The 22,252-nt window shown below is 38.9% G+C and overlaps 1 protein-coding gene across 1 annotated transcript; it reads left to right on the forward strand.

Annotated features, from left to right (window-relative positions):
- Positions 1 to 12,282: 12,282 nt before the first annotated feature.
- On the forward strand, positions 12,283 to 12,762 carry LOC105440833 (uncharacterized protein K02A2.6-like). Its single transcript, XM_011671396.1, has one exon. The coding sequence runs from the start codon at positions 12,283 to 12,285 to the stop codon at positions 12,760 to 12,762; it is 480 nt and encodes a 159-aa protein (XP_011669698.1).
- Positions 12,763 to 22,252: the final 9,490 nt, after the last annotated feature.

Genomic DNA, 22,252 nt, shown 5'->3' on the forward strand with positions numbered 1-22,252 from the left:
GGGTAGCGTACTGTTGCGTAGTCAAGTAGCGTAGTGTTGCGTAAAAAGGCGTACTTTCTGCGTCAAGTTTCTACGCCGAAACTACGCGAAAAATATTAAACATGTTGAATTGTTTTCGTTCATCTTGCGTACCTCTTTCCGTCCCTCAGCATATAGTAACGTAGGCCAGCGTAGTTGGTACGCAACACTACGCAACTCTACGTATTGACCCCACGCCAATTAGTGACCCGCAAGTGTCACAAATAAAGTATTAAAAATATGCTCATCTGACCCTAATTAAACGCCTAAACCCCCCAAGCTTTCGGGGGTTTATGGCCCCTTGAAACCCGTGGACCCCACGCCTATATTGTATATACACTCAACTCGCCGTGATCTGATCTCTCCCCCCCCCCCCCCCCCCCAACTTTGAAGAACGTAACCCCCGAGCTTTTGGGGGTTTATGGCCTCTTGAAACCCGTGGACCCCACGCCTATATTATATATTCACTCAATTCAGGACCCGCGGAAATCCGCGGGATTCTAGAGGGGGGGCGCAGGCAAAAAATTAAGTTTTTTCATTTCGGGGGCTCCATTTCAAATTTTTGGGAAATTTTCGGGGGCTACTTTTTCAACTTTCGGGGCTCTTTTTTCTGGGGCTACTTTTTCATTAATTCATAAAAGGATAGGCCTACACTTTGTTGAGATTTGTTTAGTAGGCGAAGGTTTCAGGCTTAATACTTCATAGATCTAGGTCTAATTGCCTATTTTAAAAAAAAAAACGTTTTTCTAGTTCAATATCTAAGTTTTCATGCATTGATTTGATGCAAGAACTGTAACATAATTAATAGACCCTAGATTGTGATTATTTCTGACCATGAATTTCGATAATCATTTTTCAAAGTAAAATTTTCACAAGAAAATCAGACAGTCGTTTAAAAACGTAGACATTAGTAATACTTTTACTAATTCTAAGCTCAGGTTTCGTAAATCTACTCACGAAACTATATTGAAATCGCGGCAATAATGATGCAAACCAACAGATAACAATTTCAAAGTGTCAAATGTCTTCAACTCGAGCTCAGCTCAGCTGAACTCACACACACTTCAGCGTAACTCCAGACAGCTCGAACACCGACGCCGCAGGCCTCAGACGCCTGCGGTGCGTGGTGCCGGTGTTACACTGCACTGTGTGTTCTGTATGTGTGAGGACTGAAGGCAGCTTGCGACAGAACTGTCAGTCCAATGGTTTTCTTGTGAAAACTTTCCTTTTGAAAATGATAATCAAAATGTAGTATACATTAACCGTTATAATCACAAAATAAGCTTTGATTTCATACCTCCATTCACGAAAACTATATAAAAATCGCGGCAATAATGATGGAAATAGGTCTCTAAGTTTGGACGTGGACGGGAAGCTTCGTGTGTATCTCTGTTGCTTGTGCAGCTACTACAAAGGATATCCTATAGAAAGATGCTTTACTCGGGTAATCCCGACCTGTGAGTGGATAGTCATCGGTCGTGTGTCTACGGATGTCATGTTGAATATCCATGAGGTATCTCTGTCGTCACGCATATCCTGCATTATGCATGTCGCGTCTGTTTTCGCCCTGGACGTCGACACGGAGGAGGACCTCGGTCGGAGTATAGCCAATTCCACAGAGTAGACTCTCCCGCGGACGATGGCACCGCGGGCACGGGTACCCCGAGGGGAGGGTTCAGGAGGAGATAGCCGCACCAACTTGGGTCGGCGATCTCATTAAAAAACAGGAGAATACAAAGGCTCGCCAAGACGTCGCGCCCCCCGCGGAGCCTTAGCGTATTATTATTATAGAAAAGTTTAGCTGTATGATAGCTGCCATCGGGATTATCTCTACAAGTACAAGTAAGACAAATATACGATCAGCTGATTAGAAAAGTTACAGAGGATGCATAAATAATGATATCTTGCATCCTAATTTCTTTGTTGGGCCATTTTGGGGGAGACTAGCTGTATTAACGCGTACTCATCTGCGCGCAATGTATTGTTAAATTTCTAAGAAATGTAAATTCCGTACTTTGATTTGATCCATGCGTCTTCTGGCAATTTAATTTGATTCAATACACGTGGCATATTAAGTCAAACTTCACAAAGATGGAATGGATACAGAGCGAGAGGGGTAGGTGAAAGTTCCTCCTAGGAGGATACATGTACGTCAAGCAAAAAGATTTGGCAGATTGGTACGAGGGCTTTAAATATGAGCTCCGAATATAAATATAATTATTGCAAACATGTTTAAACACAACTCCTGTGCGAAACAAATCTATTCCGTCATAAATAACTAAGAAAATGAAAGTTCATGACATTTTCTTTAAATAGCAATTTGAATAGGAGCTCGCATTATACGTCACAGTGTTGCAAATTCCCTGGGTGTGATTGTCCTAGGGGGTAATGGTGTTTCGAGGGGGGTAATTGTCCTCGGGGGGTAGTTGTCCTCGGGGGGTAGTTGTCCTCGGGTGGTAGTTGTCCTTTGGGGGTAATTGTCCTCGGGGGTAGTTGTCCTCGGGGGGTAATTGTCCTGGGGGTAGTTGTCCTCGGGGGTAATTGTCCTCGGGGGTAGTTGTCCTCGGGGGGTAATTCTCCGGGGGGTAGTTTTCCGGGGGGTAATTGTCCTTGGAGGGTAGTTTTCCGGGGGGTAATTTTCCGGGGGTGATTGCCCAGGGGGTAATTGTCCTGATACGGACTAGTGCATCAAAACATTCTTGACGTTAGGAGGACAAGTACGGCATGTACTTGCAGGTGAAAGGGTCATACAAGGTCCTATGTGACACGCAGGTCATCATTATCATCATCATCATCATCATTATCATCATCATAATTGTTGTTATCATTATTATTATTGTAACTATTATTTTTATGGATATGATCATCATTTGCAACATCATCATCGAAATCATCATCATTATCATTACCATCGTCATCATCATCATTTTTATTATTATCATCATCATAATCATCATCATCATTATAATCATCATCATCATCATCACCATCATCATCATCATCATCATTATCATCATCATAATCATCATAATAATCATCATTATCGTCTTTATCATCATCATCATCACCATCATTATTTTCATAATTATCATCATCCTAATCATTACTATTATCATCATTATAATCAGCATCACCATCATCATAACCATTATCATCTTTATCATCATCCTAATCATCATCACTATCATCATCATTATAATCAACATTATCATCATCATTATTCTCTTGCTCCTAATGGAAACTTCTGAGCACCTAATTCTCAACACTGTCCATTCCCTTTTTTCCAAATAATGCAGACAGGGTATTACAACTGAATGCACAAACAACAGATAGGCCTAGTGTTCTTGATAGATCTGAGTGAACATTTACATTTATTATTTATACAACATTTTATCATTTCATTATGATAATATGTATACATGTGTGCAATTTTTTGTTGTAATGGCTCACATCTTATAATCAGCATCACCATCATCATAACCTTTATCATCATCCTAATCATCATCACTATCATCATCATTATAATCAACATTATCATTATCATTATTCTCTTGCTCCTTATGGAAACTTCTGAGCACCTAATTCTCAACACTGTCCATTCCCTTTTTTCCAAATAATGCAGACAGGGTATTACAACTGAATGCACAAACAACAGATAGGCCTAGTGTTCTTGATAGATCTGAGTGAACATTTACATTTATTATTTATACAACATTTTATCATTTCATTATGATAATATGTATACATGTGTGCAATTTTTTGTTGTAATGGCTCACATCATAGAAAATGAGTAATGTGAAATACATATACAGTGCGTCCCAGACAAAACGAAACCGAGAAATATCGATGTTTTATCATTACTTAATCACAACCATAATTAATGAATGATACATATTTGGAAAGCTTAGAGTCTTCTCTTTCAGTTAATGCTACTCAGATGATCCATATTTTACGCATGAGTGATTAAAAGCAATTTGAAGAAAGGAAATCAAAAAGACATTTGGCGGGCGGTATCTGAATTTCGAAGAAAAATTCCCATTTCTAGAAAGTTGAGTTTCTGCCCTTTCATATGACACCTGAATCAGGAAAAATGAGCGAGGAATAACAAAGTTCTGTTTGTTTAAAGTAGCCCTTACATTATCATAATTTTAACAAACGAATTCGTTTTCACTGGGTGCCTGCCGTAGCAAAAAGCAGATTTTACAAAAGATTAAATTAACTCCGTTTCGTTGAAAAATCAGCCATGCATGAAGACTCTCGTCTACGGCTGATTTTCAACGAAACGGAGTTAAGTTTTTTGTTAATTTCGTTTATTGATACGGCAGACAGCCAGTGAAAACGAATTCGTTTAATAAAATTATGGAAATGCAAGCACTACTTTAAACAAACAGGACTTTGTTATTCCTCTCTCATTTTTCCTGATTGAGGTGTCATATTAAAGGACAGAAACTCAACTTTCTAGAAATTTTTCTTCGAAATTCAGATACCGCCCACCAAATATCTTTTTGGTTTCCTTCCTTCAAGTTGCTTTTAATCACTCATGCGTGAAATTTGCATCATTTGAATAACATCACATGAAAAAGAAGAGACTATAAGCTTTCCAAATATGTATCATTCATTAATTATAGCTGTGATTAAGTTATGATAGAACATCGATACTTCTCGGTTTCGTTTTTTCTGGGACGCACTGTATAAAACAAATTTACAAAAAAAGTTCTCGAAAAAGCTCGATATTATTCTTTGATGGTACATACAGATAATATAATACTTATTCATTTATCTATTTATTTAATTATTTATTTTATTATGATAATTTGTGAATGGCAGCCAATGGCAGGAAATGATGGTCGCTATTCAATAAGGAATGAGGGTCGCTTTTCATAATAGGAATTATGTTTAATTTCGGGGAATAGGGGGGCTTGAACGCTTTCGGACCTTCGAAGGTTTTCGCGTCATGTCAAGCCTACAAAGAGGTAATGCAATCCAAATATGAAACAAACATTTATTGTCTTATATCTGTTGAGGGTGAGGGCGATGGTGGTGGTGATGGGTAAGGAGGTCTGATAAGGTCTATATAGTGGAACAAAATTAAAGTTAAAAAATGCCGTGAGAACTACATGTGTTTTTGTTTTTATTTGGGGATGGGATATCTAGCCCCTAGTAGTCAGGATTTCATTTTAGGGGACGGTAGTGAGCACGCGAAGCAAGCTCCCTAGGGGGTTGGGTGCAGGGAGGAGTAGTTTTCCACTCCCCGCGAAGCGCGGAAGCTTTGACGTTTCATTAAATTATTAGAGAAAGAAGACGATTCGTTGGACCATTCTCTACTCTTAATCCTTGTTTGAATTCAGTTCCCCCCCCCCCCCTCTCGCGCGAAGCGTGGAAGCTCTGACGTTTCCTTACATTATTAAAGAAAGAGGACGATTCGATGCACCATTATCGACTCTTAATCCTTGTCTGAATTTAGTGCCCCTCCCCCCCCCCCCCTTCGCGCGAAGCGCGGAAGCTTTGACGTTTCATTAAATTATTAGAGAAAGAAAACGGTTCGTTGGACCGTTGTTGACTCTTAATCCTTGTTTGAATCAAGTAATTCCCCCTCTTTCGCGCGTAGTGCGGAAGCTCTGACGTTTTATTAAATTATTTTAAAAAAAGACGATTCGATGTACCATTCTCGACTCTTAATCCTTGTTTGAATACAGTTTCCCCGCTCCCGCGCGAAGCGCGGAAGCTTTGACATTTCATTAAATTATTAGAGAAAGAAAACGATCCGTTGTACCATTCTCGACTCTTAATCCTTGTCTGAATTCAGCCCCCCCCCCCTACCGCGTGAAGGGCGGTAAGCTTTGACGTTTCATTAAATTATTAGAGAAAGAAGACGATTCGTTGTACCGTTCTCTAAATCCTTGTATGAATTCAGTTTCCCCGCTCCCGCGCGAACTCCTTGTCTCCGATCTCATTACGAATTCGTCACAGAGTTCATCTAGATGTTTACACTGTCCAGGATTTGACTGATGTGCATTGCAGATTGCTACTTTTGCGCTTCGCGCTTAACATTTAGCTCGTTGCTTTTTAACGCTGCGTCGTTGCATTCGGCGCACTGCATTTCTATGATGCTGTTGATTAAACAAATTGAATAAATTCATCAATTCCTGATGAAGCCGTATGAACGAGAATTCAATTTATTCTTGTCTCATTTACGGTTGTCTCATTTACTTCGTATATTATGTATGTACATGTATTATGAAAATGAGATAACAAAATGTGTATATCGATGGTCATCTTGCGAGTAATAACCATTAACTACTCTTATCGGGCTCTCGTCATTAATTTTTCTCTTCATTTTTGTTGTTTTGATGGTGAATTATTGGGGGGGGGCGGATCCACGTAGCGATTATTCCGGCCCAGCCCCCGCCCCTAGCCCCCCAAAACGATAAAAAAAATAGGATAATAACGTAAAGTTAACCTTTATAAAACAAAAAACAAAAGCGCCCCCCCCCCCTACTTATTCGCCGGCCGGCTGAGTCGGCAATACATTTTGTATTAAGATTTGGTTCCCCCCCCCCCCTTGATGCCGTCTGGATCCTCTGCAGGCGCGGATCCAGGGGGGGGGGGGCTGACGGGTCAACAAAAATAGAATTTTAAAAAAAAATTCTCACGAATTAGGTGGGGGAAAAACTAGTGGTCTCACCCCCCCCCCTCCCCCTCCGCTTATTCAAACGGCTGACTGAGTCGGCGCAAAATATTTCCTGAAAAATTGGACCCAAAAAAAAAGTGCCTCCTACCCCCCCCCCCCCCCCCCCTCCCCGCTTATTCACCGGTGGCTGATTCGCAACTAATATATTCTCACGGATTGGGCCCCCCCCCCCCTCTTCCCGCCGGCTGGATCCGCCACTGTGTACAGGCCATCCCCCCCCCCACCTGAAATATTGGGGGGATATATCCCCCCACCCCCCCGGGATCGACACCCATGGTCCCATATTCTGAATTCCCTAGTGGTTCAATAGTCCATTGGCTTCCATTGGTAAGTCAATAATGATAAATCAAAAATCGATTTTAGCAATTGTCCACCAAAAAGGTATATTCAAGTCTCAAGTCTCAACTCCATCACAATTTTGAAGTGAGTTTAAGAATATCATTTACTGATCTAACTAAAGGGTTGTACTATTCTATATAATAAACATACAGAATTTTTCTTGGTTAGTAATTATTATAATTAATATATCTATTGCTAGGACGTGAATGTAATTGTAACATGGTCAGACAAATAATCTATTGGTCCGTAATTGCCGAAAGAAAATAAAAATCACAAAATTGATGTGCATTGTCATAAGTTACTTAACAAATTATGATAAATGTATCTTTCTGTGAAAACGTGTAAAGTAATCATGAATATGCATGATATATATTTAGCTGTTGGTTTCTATTGGTTTCTATGTTTCTTAATTCTATTGGTCATATTGGTTTATATTGGTCCCATTGGGTTCTATGGGTCTCATTGGTTTTCTATTGGTCCTATTGGTCCTATCGGTCCTTCTACTTCTACTTCTACGACGATACTCAGCAGGATCCATAAGTCAGGATGTAAAGTGCTGAGGAATTAACTATCTAGTTCTTGGTCTAGCTGCTGGGTGGAAGCGCTCCCTTGAAGCCCTCCAGTGAAGTAGCGTCAAGAGTGATCTTTGAAAGTGCATTCCACGCAGTTACTGTCCGAGGGGAAAATGAGTTCTGGTAGAGCTGGGTGCGGGATGGGATAGCCAGCAACTTCTTTGAGTGATACTGTCGTGTGTTGCTGGCAATCATGGGTGCTGTGTAATGGTGTGCATTGATGGCTACTGGTCCTATTGGTTTCTATTGGTCCTATTGGTTTATATTGGTCGTATTCGTTTATATTGGTCGTATTGGTTTATATTGGTCGTATTAGTTTCTATTGGTCCTACTGGTTTCTATTGGTCCTATTGGTTTCTATTTATATTGGTTTCTATTGGTTTCTATTGGTTTCTGATGATTTGAATGGTCTCTATTGGATTCAATTCTATGGGTCCAACAGAAACCATTAGAGACCAAGATAATTTTTATAATGGTCTCTATTGGTCTCTATGGGATTTTCGACCTGGGCTGGGACACCTACATATATGAGAATGAAACCTGGGAATACAGATCTCCGAGGAATAAGGTAGGCCTATATGAACTTGAACTGAGAGACACTAGATTTTTAATCAAGATTCAACATTTTTGAAATAATAGACGCTTTGCTGGATTCATTATTTGCCCATGTTTGAATAGAATAGTTGAATCACCAACCTGACCAAGATCATTTAATGTGAGTAAATCCATGGTTGAAGGACCGGCCTATTTACAATGAGACTCAGTTTATGAAATAGTTGGACCGGCAAAAGAATAAATTGCTTTGGAATTGTATTATTGATGATGTTTTTGCGATGCAGTATATAGTATAACGAATGCCATAGATATTTTGTCTCATTGCAGTATTATTGATAACACACAGGATAGGGTGTGCATTTTGATGTAACCCTACTCCTATGTGTATATCAGGATAAGGCACACTACTATTTGACCTTACTCCTTTATGTAAGGCTGAATATTACTAGTAGTAGTAGTTGTTTTTTGTATGTGACATAGACTTCTAGGCTATATTAGATTTTATTGGCTGTTTACAAAAGTCACACACACACACACACACACAAAAAAACATGGGTGAGATGACAGGTATCAACGATCCCTGCATGAATTGGACATCCAAAGATTTACCTACTGAATTTAGAAATTTTCAATACTAGTGTGAGCTTATATTTTCAGGGCCGCTTAGTAAGAAATCTGACCAAGAGAAATGTACATACATCCTGTTGTGGCTGGGCCAGGAGGGAATACAGATTCACAAATCCTGGGGAAACGACTTCAAGACCCCAGCTGAGGCCTTCGAAGCTTTCATAAAACATTTCGAACCAAAGACCAATTTCCGTCTGGCAGGATTTCAGCTGCAGAAGTTCGCACAGGAACCAGCCGAAACCATAGACGACCTCATGGCCAGATGCAAAATACAAGCACAAAAATGAAAGTTTGCGGAAATTGAACTTGAAGGTCGCCTCATAGACCAGATCGTCATTGGCACCTCAAGCAAGAAGGTACAGCAAACATTGTTGGTCAAGGATGAGAAACTGACGTTAAATACAGCTTTGGACATCGCCAGAACCCAGGAGGCAACTGAGGTGGATATGAGACTCCTTCATGGTCAAGCCGTCAACGTTGATATCACGAAGCAACATATCCAAAGGAAGAAACAGTGCTCATTCTGTGGACTGAAGTGCCCTGCTTATGGCACCAAATGCAAAAACTGTGATAAAAATGAATCACTGGGAGAAGTGCTGCCGACTGAAGAAACAGGAACAAGAATCTAAACAGCAGTGGCACAGGAAACAAGAAGCTGCAAAGACATATCCGTAAAGGTCGCAAGCACAGAGATCAAAGAGACTCCATGAGATGAAAGAAGAGGAAGAAACAGAAGAAATGGATGAAATGCGGTTTGAGACCATATCTGTAGACCAGATCAGAAAGAATGAAGCTTTTGCTGTGATCGGAGTTGAGATCGGAAGAGGACCAGTGACTCTAAAAGCCAAAGTAGACACAGGATCTGAAGGGAACATTCTTCCATTACGCATTTATCAGAAGATGTACCCTGATTGCATAGACCCTAATGGGGAACCTATCACAGGAAAGCTGAGAAAAACACCGATAACGATAACGGGCTATGATGAAAAGAGCGTTATTCCACAAGTAGGCGTACATCCCGCCCCCCACCCCAACTCGGTGTTATTTAGGGTACGCATATGCTTGTTCCTTCTTTTTGAAAGCACCCCCTATCTGAGGACTGCCAACATTTCCGAACCCCCCTTTCGCGGGCTTTTCGCATTTTCGCATTTTGAAAAATGCTCAATGTACCCCCCCCCCCCCCTAAATTCGGAATAATTTCTCAGGAGTCCAAAGAGCTGAGAAAAAAAAAGAAAAAACACCCCTTTTTTAAAGAAATCTCCGAGTGAAAAGTTAAATCACCCCTTTTTTTTTTACAATTCTCGGGCCGGACTTTGTCTCACGAAAAGTACCCCTTTACCGGACATTTTGGTGACATGCATGGAGTCCGTCCGTTCTCCGAGTTGGGGGGGGGGGCAGGGACGGGGCGTACATAGACTGAGCTGTAACCACCAGGACAGACCGGCCATCCTTGGACTTGAGTTGTGCCTGGATCTTGGATTAGTAGTCTTGAATTGCAGCCTGATGGAGAGCCATGATGGTCCCATCAAAGACAGGGAACATTTGAAGACTTTGTATTCCGACAGATTTGATGGGAAATACCACATCGTGATCGACAAAGATGCGGCTCCTGTAATACATGCAGCTCGACGATGCCCAATAGGCATACAGGATGACATCAAGAAAGAACTTGATGAGATGGAGAGTCTTGAAGTGATAGAAATTGTCACTAAGCCAACAGACTGGGTGTCAAGCTTGGCATACACCCAGAAGCCCAATGGAAGATGGAGAATTTGCCTTGACCCAAAAGACTTGAATAAGGCAATCAAGAGAAGCCATATGCCGATGCCAGCCATTGAAGAAGTCCGGCACCAGTTTGAAGGAGCAACAGTGTTCAGTACCCTGGATGCCAGACATGGATATTGGGCTATACAGCTGGATGAAGAAACAAGCCATTTGACGACCATCAATAGTCCTTTTGGTCGTTACTGTTTCAAAAGACTACCCTTTGGCTTGTGCGTTTCTCAGGACTTGTTCCAGCAACGAATGAACCAAATACTAGAGAAATGTCCTGGAGTCATTGGAATGGCCGATGACATATCAGTAGTAGGAAAGACGGCAGTGGAACATGACGCCAACTTACACAATCTGATGCGCGTCGCAAAGGAGCATGGACTCGTTCTGAACTGGAACAAATGCCACATCAAGCAAGACCAAGTGAGATTCTATGGCCTTGTCTTCAGCAAAGATGGAGTACAACCAGACCCACAGAAGACAGCAGCCATATCAGCCCTGAACGCACCACAGAACGTGACAGAACTCCAAGAGTTCCTAGGCATTGTGACCTACATGTCACCATTCATTCCAAGACTTGCCTCACTGACTGCACCACTTCGGGAACTTGTGGAGAAAGATTTGAAATATAGCTGGACTGAATCCCATCAGAAGGTCTTTGAAACCATCAAAGATATGATCTGCAAGGAGACCACACTTGCTTACTTTGATCCAAAGAAACCTGTTGTCCTAGAAGTAGACGCATCGATGGAAGGCGTTGGAGCAGCCCTCACACAGGAAGGGAGACCAATAGTGTTTGCCTCAAAGTCCCTCACCCGAGCAGCGATACGCCAACATCGATAGGGAGATGCTGGCAGTTATATACGCATGTGAAAAATTTCACACGTTCGTCTTCGGCAGAAGTTTCACTATCCTCCCAGATCAGAAACCACTAGAGATGATCACTCTCAAGAACCTTGGAGCTGCACCCCAAGACTACAAATACTACTACTCAGACTCCAAGGGTATGACATGGCAGTGAAATATAAACCTGGAAAGGAGATGCTTCTGTCTGATGCCATGTCAAGACTCAATCCTCTGCCTCCTGAGTCTCCTGAAATGCACATGAAAGTTGACTTTGTAATGTTCTCAGACAAGAAGCTACAGGAGATTCGCACCGCAACATCAGAAGACTGTGAACTTTGCATCCTGAGAGATGTAATCCTAGAGGGATGGCCAGAAGAAAGGCGGAAACTTGACAAAAGCCTGATCAAGTATTGGCCATACAGGGACGAGATGTCCATTGAAGACGGGATTATCCTGAAAGGTTCAAGAATTGTCATCCCCAAATGCCTAACAAATGAATACCTAAACAAGCTACATGAGGGACATCAAGGCATCATCAAATGCCAACTGAGAGCAAAGAGCTGTATCTTCTGGAATGGCATAAATCAGGAGATCGAGATGATGGTACAGAAATGTTCTGTATGTGAAGATTATGGGAACTCCCTGCCATCAGAGACTCTGCAACCACATGAAATTCCTATCAGACCTTGGCAATTTGTCACAACGGACCTCTTCACACTTGATGGAAGAAAATACCTTCTTGTTGCTGACGTATACTCAAAGTATCCAATTGTAAAGCAGTTACTACAGCAAGCAACAAGTAGTGCTGTCATCTGACTGCTTAAGGAAATCTTCCCTGAACAAGGAACCCCCGAGAGACTAATGAGCGACAATGGACCTCAATACAATAGTGCCATATTCGTAGAGTTTGCCAGAGACTGGAATTTCCAACATATAACCTCCAGCCCGAGATATCCACAATCCAATGGATTTATAGAGAGACAAGTACAAACTGTCAAGAACACCATGAAGAAAGCCAAGAGAGATAACATAGGCGTCAACAAGGCATTGCAATGCCTAAGAGCCACTCCATTGGACAGCCATCTACCATCTCCAGCGGAGCTGTTACTGGGGAGAAAGATCCAAACCAACATACTGACCAGAATTCGGAACCAGTCACCCCAAAAAGATGACATCTACCAGAGACTGCAGACCAGGCAGGATGACCAAAAAAAATACTTTGATGACAAGCACACTTCCCCCACTACACAAAGGACAAGAAGTCAGAGTCCAGAATCAAGAGACTGGAAGATGGGACAGAGGAAAAATCACAAACAGGAGACAAGAACGAAGGTCATATGAAGTACAGACGTCATCAGGTCACATTCTACGACAAAATCGTAGGCACGTCAAACCAACCCAGGAGAGGGACAGCATGGAACAAAACCGTCAACATGCATATAGTGATAAACACAATGATGTACACGACCAACAGAATGCACAAACAGAACAAAAAAAGCAAACCAGACACACCATCGAATCACCACCAACCATACACCACCAGATCAGGTCGTACTATTAAGAAACCAGAGAGATACAATATGTAAAACATTGATACGGTTGGAGATAATTCAAATAATTTTTGTCTTTTGCTTTCTTGAACAATGTTTACAATGTTTTGAGTAGTTAGATTTAAAGAGACATATTGAATATGTCATGTTTTGTTTATTATTCAAGTTTATTGCATTATAAAGCAAGATGATAACTGAAGTCTGATCAAAAACATTTTAGATAAATAAGCAAATAATTCGCATTCAAATGAAAAAACAAATGTGATAGAATTTTCAAATTGTTTTTGGTGAAAAAAACAAAAACAAAACAAACAAAGAAAGGGAAGAATTTGTAAGTTCATATTAGCACAAAGATTAATGTTCTTAAGCAAACAATTTTAAAAAGATATTTAAACAGTATGCATCTAAATATGAAATTAAGTTTTCATTGAGAAGAGGGATTGTGATATGATATCAATTTATATCTACATGTATGTTCAACAAAAGACCTATATCATATGCCCATGGTTATTGCTACCAAAGATCGTAATGCGGCTTCACATACATCTAATAAATAGAATAAGTTGTTCTTAGTTGAGTTCTATGAAACCCAGCCTCATGAAGACTCTTATTGTAGATCATAATTAGTGTACAACACTTTACACATATATGTAATAGTTATTTAAGTCTATGTATACACGCATAAAGGTTCAGACACGAAAAATAAAGATTCATTTACCTTAAATAGCCAAACCAAAAGAAAAAAGCAAATACAATAAAGGGAACAGACCAAACGAAAAGTAAAGGCTGAAGTGGGTTGTCTTGAAACAAGATAGATAATTACAGAACAAACACATCATAATAATACATACCACCTGTCATTTCATCATACATGTTAAGAACAGGAATATAGAGAATGGGAGTGTTTGTTTTTGTTTAACAATATTATTAATCTTGATGGAATTTAGTATTGTAAAAAAAATTATATATCATCCTATACTCACTCTCTCCCAAGAGTTTGAAATAGGGTCTTATTGTCGGGGTCATCTCGTAGGAGAAGTTGGTAATCATAAAGCATATATATATATATATATATACAGTGCGTCCTAGAAAAAACGAAACCGAGAAGTATCAATGTTTTATCATAACTTAATCACAACTATAATTAATGAATGATACATATTTGGAAAGCTTAGAGTCTCCTCTTTCATGTGATGCTACTCAGATGATGCATATGTCACGCATGAGTGATTAAAAGCAATTTGAAGGAAGGAAACCAAAAAGTCATTTGGCGGGCGGTATCTGAATTTCGAAGAAAAATTCACATTTCTAGAAAGTTGAGGTTCTATCCTTTCATATGACACCTCAATCAGGAAAAATGAGCAAGGAATGACAAAGTTCTGTTAGTTTGAAGTAATGCTTGCATTTCCATAATTTTATGAAACGAATTCGTTTTCACTGGGTGCCTGCCGTAGCAACAGAGTTGACAAAAGACTTAACTCCATTTCGTAGACAATCAGCCGTAAACGAAAGACTTCATGCATGGCGGGCCCCTGGATGCTCATCTGACCGTAATTAAATACCTAAAACCCTTGAGCTTCTGGGGGCTCTGCCCTCTGAACCCCACCAAGAGCCCTAAGGCGGCCCCTGGATGCTCATCTGACCGTAATTAAATACCTAAAACCCCTGAGCTTCCGGGGGCTCTGCTCCCTGGACTCTCCCCCAATTAGTGACCTGCCAGTTTCACAAATAAGGTATCTAAATATGCTTATCTGACCGTAATTTAATGCCTAAAAATCCTGAGTTTCCGGGGGCTCAGCCTCTTGACCCCCTGCCGAGGCCCAGGCCCTGGACCCCACGCCAATTTACGCTCTACCTGATCGTTCCACTTTGAAAAACGTTTCGCGGGGTCTGCATGTAACGTATAAGAGTGGTGGTGATGCAGATTTTTCTTCTGCCACCCCCCCCCCCCTTCCTGACGTTTTTGCTCATTACGTCACTGGAAGGTGAGCCCCCTGGAATGTTTGCCCCCCCCCCCCCCTCCCATCCCAAACTGCTTCCGGTGCGCCTGAAGTATATCATATTGCACATACATTATCACACCTAAGCCTCTGTTTTAATTTCTTCCACTACTTCAACTGAGTTGCTTGGGCTAGTATGCCTACTCAATATATTTTGCTAGATCTCCGACATCTGTCTTCTGAAGAACAGTCTTCAGTTGGGCCATACTACCGCCAGTCCTTGTTTTCCACTGTGCCAAGCAAGACCTAGTAGCTTTCTGGTAGTCATTGGAAACTCGAACTAGGATCTTGTCAGCTTCGTAGTATTCGATACCAAGATGTGTGCATAGCGATGTGTATTTCTCAGCAGGCATGCGTATCGACAGCCTGTCTAATATTGCATCTGATTGGAGATCAACCCTGAGGAATGAAACGATTAATATGATCTTTGCAACTCGGTGGTGTCACTACATAGTCAAAGATATGTCGCATGATGATGATCATGATATTAATAATTATAATAACATGATGATAAATTTATGGAAATAATAAATAGCAATAATCATCATCATGATAATGATTTTAAAAAATGTTTACTTAGTGTCACCTCATTAGCTGCAATACTGTTAACACTTCCTGAGGGCCCGCTGTTATTATTACCTAACAATTGCCAGGTACCCATTTGCACCTGGGTTGAGAGTGGCAAATATGAATAAATGACTTGTCAAAAGATCTTAGTGTCGGGATAAGAATCAAACCCTCAACCCTTGGATTAAGAGGCAAGTGAATGAAAATGTGTACCTCGAAACCTCCCGATTGTTAGCGGAGACGATCTTAACCGCCTATATACTTTGCACACTTTTAAGAATAGTATCCACAAAATAAGCCTACTTACGTAATAAATTATAACAAGTACAGAAAGGGCCACTAAATGTAACATTATCTTTTAGCCTACTAAGTACGCATCTGCAAAAGGTATCCTGCTTTCGCATAAACGGGTACGTTTAAATTCACTGCTATGTTTTCATCGTGAAAAGGTTACCCTTTTTAGCACTTAATTGCTATTGGAAAATAAAGATAAATAACATACTCTTTTGTTTGTGAACTTCCCCGGAAATTAACCTTTTTCTATATCTCATTAGAAGTATGTAATTTTGGGATCACTTCTGATAATTTTGAAAAGGCCTTTTTCTTTCTGTTTTTTCGGAAAAAATGTATTAAAGCATTCAATATCAGACTAAGGAGGGAGTCTAAAAAAAAAAAAAAAATCTGACCGATCGACCCATGTTTTGGCAGCTAAAGGGCAATACAACATCTTTTTTTTGTAGGCCTAACTTGAGTACCTCCGCCATATGGCGAGAGAAATAACTCTCTATTAGTTAACGTATTAAAAGTTAAAAGAAAACCTTGTTCATAACCTATTTCATTTATCACTTAAGTGGAGCACTTGTCTTGATATTGCAATGTGAAAGAAACTGTGTGGAAGCAATTGGGAAAAGTTGATCATGTGTTATACATGCTTACCAATTAGTGCATACTTTGAGGATTTGAGGAATGATACCAATCTAACGATATTGACGAATTCTTGCTGAATATTACACGCACTTCAGACAAAATGATCCAAAACTTTTTGTTTCATTTCTAGTAATATTTCAAATAAAATGGCATTTGAAGAGCAATCCATTTCAGGCGATATTTCTACTATGATAGTTTTCCAAACTGACGTACAAAGATTGAGAAAGCTCACAAAGTGCTTTTTATTTTCACCAGAACTCAGCCTGCTCTTTCAAATATATTATAGATTGGTTAAATACCCTGATTGCGTTGACACCCTTGCTGCTTGTAAACTGGCATGCCTGGGAAGGGATGCTACTCCTCCTGCTGCTATTGTTTCCACTGTTGATGTTGCTGGCGCTCTTGTTATTATTGTTGCTGTCATACATTTATATAAAAAAGAAAGAAACTGTATATCAATATGTAAATTCATTAACATATAGGTTCATAGTGATAAATGTTTTAGGCTAGTGTTAAAGCAATTGTTGCATATAACTTAAAAGACTATTTGTAATTGTTATTCTTTAATAGATACTTTTTTCTCCTTCTATTATTTCAGACATCGCACTCTTCCCAATGCCTGATCAACAGCTGTATAAATATGTGAATAACTGTATCCTGTTTATAAAATTGGCACTACTCCTTTAAATAAACACTCATGTTAAGATTAATTCTTATTTGTGTAATGATATCAAATAGGAGAGTATTAACTGTAGAAGAAGTAGGAATGTGTCACATGACACATAAATCTTGAGCTTTAAATAAATGTATAATTTTATGATTATGTTTGAAATACCTTGTACCTCACTGAAATTTACTTTTGTATACTGTATATGCCTTATTCATCATAGTCGATATTTTGTCATTCACCACGGGCTTTACGTGAAGGCTAACGCTGAATTTCTCTTGTTATATGCTTATAAAGATTATTTATGCTAAAAAAAGATGTCTGTAAATATTATGTTTTGGTTGTCATAATTAAACATTTATTTTTTAAATACTTTTTTCATCATTATATGGCCAAAATAAAGTATGATTTATACATATCTGTTAATCCTAGGACCCTATTAAAATTAGCCAATTGGGCAGCATTAAAAGGTTAACCCGTCAAAATATATCTTTCCTTTCTTAAACATTTTGATCATCAATAGTTTAAAATTGAGGTGAAATTCATATTTAATAGTCATCCGCAAAATTAAGAATTATGTGGGTAGCTTATGACCCTTGATTACGTTAAACAACTTTTAACCAGGGGCATAGTAAGTTACTTCAAATAAAACATGTACTTTATTGACATTTGTCAGTCGCAATTCTCTCTGAAGTTAACCAAGTTCCACAAGATATTATCTTAAAATTACGGAATTAGAAGACTTTTAAACTTTCAGATCAAAGTGTGTAACTTGCCATCCCTCCATCATACGTACCATCATATGACCATTCGAATTGAATCAGGGTAGGGTAAGAGGGAGACTCTGTTTGATCCAAGGTGAATTCGAGGAACCTTTGGCTCGCCTCTGACTCGAGTGGCTTCACTTTGAAGGAGAATTGTTTAATTTCAACGAGGTTCATATCCCTTTTACATAGTATCTATTTTAAAAGAAGAAGGAATTCAAAGAAATTCAAGTTCATTTTTTCATTAAAACATCACCACACACTCTGAATGATACAAGAATACTTTTAACTGGTACATGTATATAAATCGCATAATCATACCGAGGTATAAAGAATTGAAAATAAAAAGGCGAGAAAGAGATAGAAAGGGAAAATGTGCGTAATTACGTTGCAATGCATTTTCTTAAAGAAAGTGAAGGAAATAAGTAACATACACTTTTTATTCCGAAAAATGAAATCGGATATTATAAGATATCAAAAGTTTTTCGTATCAAATGAATGGAAGTAGGCGAAAGGGCTAGTAAATATTTCAAATAAATTTGACAATAACATTACAAAAATATATGAGCATTGAGTTTTGGCCAAGAACAATTGTGATTGGACCTGTAGTTGTTGTGGGACAAAATGGCGCCTGGACGGTTACGCTTGAGGGATTTTGAGGAACGAAGGTTCAGGTGACCTTGATTAGATGCCGGAGATTATGCCTACGATGTTTGAAGGAAATCAGGATCGAGGAAGGGACCTAGATTAGGACTCGCAAGCACTGCGTTCAAAACGAATGCGATTTGGGTGAAATTTGGCCCAATTGACCTTCCATACTAACATAAATATGAAGGGTTTCAAATGGCGTCCAAAATGGTCCCCTTGACATATTTTTTTATTCCGTCTTCGAAATGCCCTACGTTTGGCCACCTAGAATAGGTTCGCAAAATTTCAAGGAAAAAAACAAGATTGGAAAGGGGGGAAAAAAGGGTTCTGACAAAATGACATTAAAGCCGATACATGTTATGATTGGATGGGAACCCAGCAGATTTCGTACTGTGACCTTTGTTCAAATGCAATTTACTTAAATTTACTATAGAACATATACCATATTTGGTATCATTTGAAAGGGCATTCCAATGCGGTCATATTTAGAAACCATTTTATGTGCGTTCAAAGCACTGCAGCATTAAACTGGTTGTTAGTAAATTCATCATTTTGGTGATAACTTCGCGTTGACGTGAACAAATTCTTGAGCAAGTTGACGTTATTTTGCAATTTTCGTGAAAACTGCGAATTTGGATGGCAATTATCTCAAAGTAGGTCAGTGATATAGGGCTTTTTTTTTGGCTTGAAAGAGCATTTCTTGTAGTATCTAAATCAAAACAAATCCTTACGATTGACCATTTCTGTAATTTATTAAATTCGATGCACAAATCTTTGTCAAATGCCTCCTTATAAATCATTTCATCCACCTGTTATGAATAAAAAATATTTCAATAGTCAGAATGCAAATTGCATCCATATATCCCTAGCTTTGAAATATAAAAAATACCTTTTGGCCAATGCTCTCTTCATTTTCCTTTGAGCAATCGAACAACTCGATATTGATATCGCCACACCTCCATTCCACGAACATTTGCTGGGGCGGATGGAGCGATCTGTACTCCTTCGTTTTTTCGTTTGTTTTCTGTTGGAGCAAAATATAATGTATGGTAAAGAAGACCTCCCCTCTCAATGTCTCTCCCTCTCTCTCTCTTTTTTGGTATAAATAGTTTGTTAAATCATGCCTTTATTTCATATAAAAGAAATACATGTTTACATTCAATACCAGATCCATGTGCCCTTTCCGAAACCATGGCAGGTCGCACAACATATAAAACATAAACAAACAATAATGCATTACAATTACAAACAGGCGCGTACGCAGGGGGGGGGGGGGGGGGTGGGGGTTAAACCTCCACCCTTTTTTTTGTTATGTGTGTATTTTTTAAGAACCCCCCCCCCCCTTTTTTTTTTTTTTAATAAATTTATTCAACGGCTGGCTGAGTCGTTGCGAAAATTTCGGCCCGATTTTAAAATGTTAACCCCCCCCCCCTTGAAAAATCCTGCGTACGCTACTGGTTACAAATATATATCAATCATGCATAATAATTATATATTAATCATGTATAGTTACAATTATAATCATTAATCAATATACATTACATTCCTATATCAATCATGTATACCGGTAGTAACAATCATTAATCGTGCCTGCATTAATCATGCATAGGTTGGCAATAAAAATTAAATTATACAACAAAAATTAAGGGGATTATGACTTTCTGAGCATGTGGGTAAAGGCTCGGAGTAGGAAACGATGTAAGAAAAACGTGAAAGAGATGGGAAAGTAGAGGGTACATTATAGGTTGGAGATAAAGTGTAAATGAGTGAAAACAAGTCATTCCACTTGGAATGGACGGAGTGGAAGAAAAGGGGAAAGTAGGGGGGGTAAAGAGAGAAGAGGGGAGAAAAGGCAAGCAGATGGAGTAAAGGAGGCGGAGGTTGGAGAGGTAGGCGAGGAAGAAAAGTTAAGGAAGAATAAAAGAGAGGGAGAAGAAGAGGACGAAGAAGAAGAAAAAGAAGAAGGAGAAGAAATAAGGCAAAGAAGAAGAGGAAGAAGAGAGAGAAGAAGCGTTGAAGAGAATGGAGTGTTAATTAGAGGTCAAGGTATTCCACACCCTTCCACTAACAAGAAATTTTTCCATTCTGGACTATTTCTTCATTTCTGGACTGTAAAAAATACAGAAAATGCTATTTAATCCTTGTTTGTTTAATCTTTTATTAACCATGAAGTCACAAATCTCTGTTATTAATTGGTAGAAACAAAATGTTCCTTTCTATTTCCTATCTTTTGCAAGAACAAAATGATATTTCTCTCAACCTCTCTTCATGACCATCCATTCATCCTCTTACCATGTACCTCATCTTAAAACACAAAGCAATTAAAACAAACCAGAAAATTGTATTCATACAGGGATGCATTTGATTTTTATTTTATTGTTTAAATCACCAATTGACAGGTAACATATTTACAAATATCATATTCATTCCTTATCAAAATGATAATGAATAAAATAGATGATACCATTCTACAGGGCACTAAATGGTATAAGCGTTATACCAATCTACAGGGCATTAAATGTTATAAGCGTTATACCAATCTACAGGGCACTAAATGGTATAAGCGTTATACCAATCTACAGGGCACTAAATGGTAAAAGCGTTATACCAACCTACAGGGCACTAAATTGTATAAGCGTTATACCATCCTACAGGGCACTAAATGGTATAAGCATTATACCAACCTACAGGGCACTAAATGGTATAAGCGTTATACCAACCTACAGGGCACTAAATGGTCTAAGAGTTATGTTAACCAACATGCTTTCAGATGTCATGTAGAATCCTTGATACAGTAACAAAATTGTAAATTCTATCCAGTATATAGTTAAAAAATCATTGTTTTAAAGCCAAAGTGATATTGATCTACATATGACACTATACAGCATAATCAGATTATAATTTAGATTTTAAGCAATTTAGCCTTGTTTTGGACTGTGATAACGATCATAAATGCTTCAAATATATACTTTTTAACCGAATCCATGACCCCATGCTAACACGTTGTATTATCTTTAAAAGCAACCTGTAAACTGACATCACTGATTTTCGCAAATGTTTTTCTTTCTGTAGAAGTATACATTCCAAGTATCTTTAAAAGCTACATCCCACGTGCAAAAAAATTGGAGATAAATTAATACTCATACAGGAAAAATGTTGTTTTAAATTAACAGTTGACAAGGAATAAATCTGTCTCTGCTCTAATATATACTAGATAAAAAAAACTTGAGCCAAATAAAATATTTCAGTGCAGTTTCAAGGCAAGCAAATTATTATGTTACACACATGTACCTCAAATTTAATGTACTAAAGTTCACCTTTTCTGTAGCAATAATGAAATCAATATCATCATAGTGATTATTTTATAACAAATCTGTCTAAAGAATCTGATTATTGAAGAAAAAATGAATTTGAGTTTTATGCTTACAATAGAAAAACTAAAATTCCTTTATTTCTATTATTTTTCTTCACAACAACTATTGTCTTGAAAATCCTTGCAGAATTGTGTGTTAAATAAAACCCCTATGTCAGTACGCACACTATGTGGATTATCGCCATCAAATTTGTGGGGGACCCAACACTATAGAAGAGCTTTAACTAGATCTAATACCCCTCAAAATAAAGCAGAAACCTACTCAAAATAATCCCAATGTTTCTCCCTCAACCCATTCACTATCTGAAGTGGCAGTTTGTCTCCAGCGGTCAGAG

This window comes from Strongylocentrotus purpuratus, unplaced genomic scaffold, assembly GCF_000002235.5.
Source record: "Strongylocentrotus purpuratus isolate Spur 01 unplaced genomic scaffold, Spur_5.0 spur5_scaffold_9, whole genome shotgun sequence".
NCBI classification, from domain to species: Eukaryota; Metazoa; Echinodermata; class Echinoidea; order Camarodonta; family Strongylocentrotidae; genus Strongylocentrotus; species Strongylocentrotus purpuratus.

What these genes read in the sequence shown, in the direction of transcription:
- LOC105440833 (XM_011671396.1), top strand. Translation starts at nt 12,283, where the DNA reads ATGAGCGACAATGGACCTCAATACAATAGTGCCATATTCGTAGAGTTT.